Source organism: Alosa alosa, chromosome 13 (genome assembly GCF_017589495.1).
Source record: "Alosa alosa isolate M-15738 ecotype Scorff River chromosome 13, AALO_Geno_1.1, whole genome shotgun sequence".
Taxonomy (NCBI): Eukaryota; Metazoa; Chordata; class Actinopteri; order Clupeiformes; family Clupeidae; genus Alosa; species Alosa alosa.
In genome coordinates this window covers 32,825,837-32,831,836 of record NC_063201.1, presented here as the reverse complement: position 1 = coordinate 32,831,836, position 6,000 = coordinate 32,825,837, and the positions used below count along the sequence as shown (strand labels likewise).

Sequence of the window (6,000 nt, the reverse complement as noted above, 5' to 3'; positions counted from 1 at the left end):
TACACGAGTCAGGCTATGTGCCTACGTCACCCTGAGCCTGCACAGAAAGCCTTGTCGGCCAATAGGAAACGGTTGAAACCCGTCTCGACCTTTACTGTCTATGGTTTCGATTGATGTCTACGTGATGACTGTCCATATGTTTTACTGTCTATGAGTGACACCAGTATGCATTGTGTTCAACCCAGCATGCATCACATCAAGTCAGATCTGAGCAGATCTGCATTAAGTCGAACAAGCCTAAAATAATTCAGCCATAATCAAGGACCCGAACCAGGCCTACCCGTTTTATTTTTATTGTTATGGGGCTAACGATAGGCTACCTGAGGGCAGACGGTCTACGCTCATCGACAGACAATAGAAATACGAGTGGACTGGCTACTGGAACTTGAATAAACAAAAACACCTGCTACAAATGTGCCCGTTCACAAGGCTGCTTGTCATATCGAATACGAACTGGATCACAGTAGAACTAAATCAGACATTTACTGAAATTCCCCTTGAGTTGAGAGCCAGTGTGTGAGCCCCACGAAGAAATAAACTCGAATATTGTTTACCATAAGCAGAGGCGGATCTTGTAGTTCTATATGGCTTGTGGAATTGTGCTAGTCACACGAAAAAACTACTCTACCCAGAATGCCTTGGATTATCTGTGGCGTCTCACCTCGCGCCTTCCCTCTTGTCTCACCCAGAAGTTGCCATCTATCGGTGTTGTTGTTGTTGGAGTAATGATGGCGGCAACGGGATTCGGATCCGCTACTGTGTCAACTGTCGCAGTCACAGGTGGTGTGGCAGCAGCTCGAGGTCGGTTTCCCGGCCGACCATTTTCTTCTCGTAGCCGTTTGCGATCAGAGAGACGGTGGCAGTTAAGCCGGTCAAGGACAGAACCTGACGACAGCCCGAATGGAGGCCTGAGGCCTTCCTGCCTGGCACTTGGATTGAACGAAGACCCGTCTCATCTGCGCTTGCTGGGTATAGAGGCAAGCCACAAGAGCCTAGGAGAGGTTGGGTACAGCTCAAGTGGAAGCGAGGAAGTAAGTAAAGTGGAATAGGACCTTACCCTCACATGGTTATGTATTAGCTTGTGCTAATGTTGTGCGTTTCTCCTAAATCTACGTAGAATAATACGTCTAACGTTACTCTGATAAAAATGGATTAAATGCGCACCTAGCATACCGTTAGCGAATGTTGTGCAGTAGCATTAGCCAGTTAGCAATATGCTAGCTAAATGTTCGTCGGTGGAGATTCAACAAAGAATATGCAGTTGGCTAATGTAACGTTAGCCAACTCACGTCAGCTGGCTAACGTTAGATACGTTTCCCCTTGCCTTCTCGCAATCTGCCGCAAGTGCGATCTTAGAATGTATACCGTTAAAGGAGGTTCACTTCATTCAATATCTATTTTGCAATAGAATATTTACAGTGGTAGGTAATTTGGCAAGCAAAGCGAGCAACGGTGCGTGATATTGAAGGGGAGGGGGTGGGGATATTCACTGTTGTAAGTGGTTAGCTAGATAACTATGCCCCAACTGAGTTCAGATTTGTGTCACTGGATAACCTGGAGTTCTTAAAAGTCAGATTGTCATTTTGATGTGTAGATACCTGTTGGCTGTAAGTTATCCCAATATCAGTCGTAACGCAAAGCTGTAAGGAAGCTACCTAACGTTATGGTAACGTTAACATAAACTAGCGAGAATTAGCAATGTGGTGTAGTTGTGCTCTGCTGGGCAGCACTGGCTCATGGAGGGAAAGGCCATAGTCTCACCTAAATTAGATATTTTTTAGAAAACAACGAACGATTATGCTACGCTAATATGAAGCAACTGTATATTGGCCTATCCATAATCCAAGTTAGCTCCTCAATTATTGAAATGTTGATCACTGTAACTGTCAGTATGCCTCATGTATGCCAGTATGCCACATCCGTGCTACGCTTGTACGGGTGAATGTCAGGTGAATAAGGTTTAAAAACTTTGGTTTCAACCCTTAACTTTTCGAAATTACCTCTATCAAAGAGTACATGACATGTGTGGCAGTTAGGCTAAAGCAAATGCAGTTAGTGAGAGTAAATGTATGTTTTTTGAGCATAGAGTGGACTGTAAAAAAAAGAAAAAAATCTCAGTAGATAAGTTAAATAGCACAGAAGGACAGTGTTTGGCAAAGCAACATTCAAAGCCTACACTACCCAGGCTAACAACACTAACTTTGCTATTGCAGCTGAATTCCTCTGATGGCTTCTTCTTTTTCTTCTAGGAATTATCTATGTTTTAATGGAATTTGAAGTGCTTAACATATAAACTGGTTCAAATTGTTTAGGCCTTAAAAAAGACACCGGAACTGTATTTATCATTTTTGTGCAATTTATGGTTTTTGAGATGTTCATTAAAAGCTAAGGGCGCTTTCATACCTAATTTGTTCTGAATCAAGGGTTGAATCGATACAGTTTTTCTCCATTCTCCCTATGTTCGTTTGTGTTCACATGCCAGCATTTAGATCGAAACAAATTATATAACAAACCCTTGTGAGATTGAAATTTTGTCTACAAACCCAAGCGTGATTAAATTGTTCCCTGATTGGTCACATTTGATAGCTGAAGACACTTTCCCGAAGTCGCCTAACACTTAACCCCACATTTAACTTATTATAAGAGCTCCATATATAGGTCTGTGTGTGCGCGTGTCCAAAGTCTCTGGGCTACTCTCCCACTCGTTCCTGTTTTAGGCTAGCTAGATCTCTACACTGTTAAAAGTTGAATAAACTTGTAGCCTAATGTGTAGGCCTACTAAATTGTAAGCACACATAGTTGTCCCGCTACACCAGCCCGATTGCCTTCTCACTGCAAACAAACTGCTCTAGAGTTCGATTGGAAACGAGCCAAGACCACCTCCTCCAGGCAGTCTCCGTCAGTTTGTTTTGTTCTGAAATAGAGTGCTATTACTGCTTTCACACATACCCAATCAAACCGATCTTTGGTGGGAACGCTCCACGTTCCGATTCAACGCGGCAGGGATTAAAATCCAAAGATCCTTGATTACTAGCTCCGCTTTAACCCTCTCTGTGAAATCGCTCTAAGAAAAATTCTGTTTCAGGCTAAACATGGGTCATTGTGACATCATAATTGGGTAATCAAGCTAGGTAGCACCTGTGTTCTTACTGACTGTGCAGCGACTTCAAAGGCACTTTTTCTCTGTGTCTATCTCAATTCTGGGTCTCTTTTTCTTTCTTCAGTTTTTCACTTTTGCTTTTTCTCTCTGTATCCCTCTTTCAATTACACTTCATTTTCATACTTCACACTCTGTCCATTTAGCATCTTCTCTATATCCCTTTTTTTCTTCTCCTTCAAACTTGATGTCCTTGTCATCTGTCCTCACTCTCTTCCAGGATTTTTCTGTGTGAAGTTACTAAAACAATTTCAATCACCCTAGCAACCACATGCACTGGTGCACAGGAGATGCTTCTCTAGTTTGTTTTGTAACTCTTTTTTTTTTTTTTTTTTTTTTAGCAGTTGAACAGGCCAGTCCACAACCTCTAACCCCCTAAACATATCTTCTAGTGGTCAGACTGAATATCAAAAGGTAGTTATTATAAATTACATTGGAATAAATTGACATTTCATTGTAACAAGAACTCATATTTATCTTTGTTACGTTTGCCTGCATTTGTGCACGATTGAGTGTGCATCAAATGTAGCATGCAACAACCTATGATTTCTAAGATGCCTATAGACAGGCTCATTTCTGACATCACTCGGCTATAAATGCATTTATCCCAATCCGTGAATTAGTGAAGCACACAGCACACAGTGAGGTGAAGCACACAGTAATCCCAGCGCAGTGAGCTGACTGCAACAACAGCGGCGCTCGGGGAGCAGTGAGGGGTTAGGTGCCTTGCTCAAGGGCACTTCAGCCGTACCTACTGGTCGGGGTTCGAACCGGCTTACAAGTCCGAAGCGCTAACCAGTAGGCCACGGCTGCCCCAAAGTTGTATTATTTAAGTTGTAAGGTAAACGTAATGTTATCAATCAAAGCAAACAGGGAAAAGAAATAGCAACACAATCATGACACTCATCAACACTCAAATAAATCAATGTGCACATAAGTCTGAATGAAAAGAGGCACTGGTTGAAGCCTGGAAATATTGTAAACAAAGTAGCTTAATTTGCTAGTTGGTCTACTGGTTAGACTGTTCAGTTTCCCCACGTGTTTCAAATTAATACTTTTTCTCCTTGGGACAGGCCCGTTTGAGTCTTGGAAAATACTTTTCCATTTGCATCGGGATTGAGATGATTAGAATTTAGCTGTCAATTTGAATGCAACAGTTTTTAACAAATTCGTGCAGCGTGCTAATAATGCTAACCGTATTTAATAGCAATTTAGCCAGTCGTCTTGCACGATTGTGAATGTTTGGATTACATGCCTACTTCTGTGGAGGGGCTGCGGATTGCGGCTGTTGAGAGAGAGAGAGTGCACGGGGCAAGGACTCATTGAGAGTCTGTGTTGAGGTAGGCCTACTTCTATCGCCTACTCTGGTAGAACATTTTTTATAGATATCGATTACATGTCTATTGCGATACATATCGTTACCATTTTAGCGCCCAGCCCTAGTGTTGAGTTAGGCCATCCTACATCAGTGCAGTGTCAAGAAGGCTCACATAAAATCGCCTTAAAACTTTGCTGATTTGGGACCCCTCAGAAAGAATCTCTTTTCAACAATTTTCAGCCAAGTACATTCATATTATGTACATTGAGAGATTCATGATTTGATTTTTGTGTTATGTCAAGTAGTGTTTTGTCAATTTTTACTATTTGCTTTTATTTGGAAAGATGAGTTTTGCTAGTTAGCGTAGCAAGCTAATCACAAGCAGGGTTTTAAATTAACACCCACCAACCCGTCAAATGCGGGTTAAAATTCATTTTGGCGGGTATTAATAAAAACTTACTATCCAGTTTGGCCGGTGATGCATGAGGCATTACATGCATGATACGTAAGGCTCTGTTCTCGGTCATATATCCCCCCTGGCAGTACTCCTACATTTCCCATGACCACTGTGCCGTAATGCTACGTGATGACGTAAGAACGAACAGAGACAGAACAGGGAGCATAGACTGAAAGAGGAGGGAGTTAGCCAGTAAAGTAAAGTAAAAAGTAACACATGTACATAACACAAATACATAACACGTTACGAAATCTTAACGCGATTAACGCATTTTGTTTACCTATTTCCTTTGTGGGGGGGCTGATGTCATGTAATGGAGGCTGCAAAACCTGTAGCAGCAAGATCGTTTATTTTATTGTCTATGGAGTTAGCTGAAGATGAAACGTGAGGAGCTTGTAGGCGAAAATTTTCAGTTTTAAAAAGTTTTCTGATCAGTGATCACCACCACCATATACATCACGCACTGTGCATAGGGCACCGAGACAGAGGAGGGACCAGCATTCAGCCAATAAATAGTAGCTGTACTGCAAACTGTTTTTCACTCTTGTTAGAGAAAGTAGGCTATACGTCAACATGCACCAACAGCATGTTACGTAAAGATGATACTTTTTCGGGTCCTCTCTATAAAGATCCAAATTGAACGTAGGCCCTATGCTACTCCATTTAATTGAGAACGCGTCTGAGCGCCCACAAGAGGGAGAGAAAACGAGTGGCAGGTTCCAGCTGGCTTGTCATTATGGGGGTGAGAAGAGGAATGAAGCAGGGGATGAGGACAGAGATCGACAGAGAATAGATAGATAGATAGATAGATAGATAGATAGATAGATAGAGATCCCAAACATGAAATGAAGTGTTTGCACTTTCTGTGTATATTTTGTGGTATTTATTCATGCCAACAATGTTAATAAAATGATCAAATGCATTCAATAACACTCATCTCATAAACTCATAATTCTCTTATTTTCACTGGAAAAAAAATGGCTAGTAGAAATTCTGATTGGCTAGTAACTTTAGAAAGTTACCAGCTGTGCATATGTGTGTGAGGAGAAAAGACGCACAGCCATAGGC

General features: G+C 41.7%; 1 protein-coding gene across 1 annotated transcript in view; it reads left to right on the top strand.

Annotated features, from left to right (window-relative positions):
* The first annotated feature begins 584 nt into the window (after positions 1-584).
* kmt2bb (lysine (K)-specific methyltransferase 2Bb) overlaps positions 585-6,000 on the top strand; it is a 94,989-nt gene continuing 89,573 nt past the window's right edge. Inside the window, exon 1 of the mRNA XM_048261956.1 lies at positions 585-1,031. Within this exon, the coding sequence (XP_048117913.1) occupies positions 585-1,031 (447 nt within the window). The remainder of the gene's footprint in view (positions 1,032-6,000) is intronic.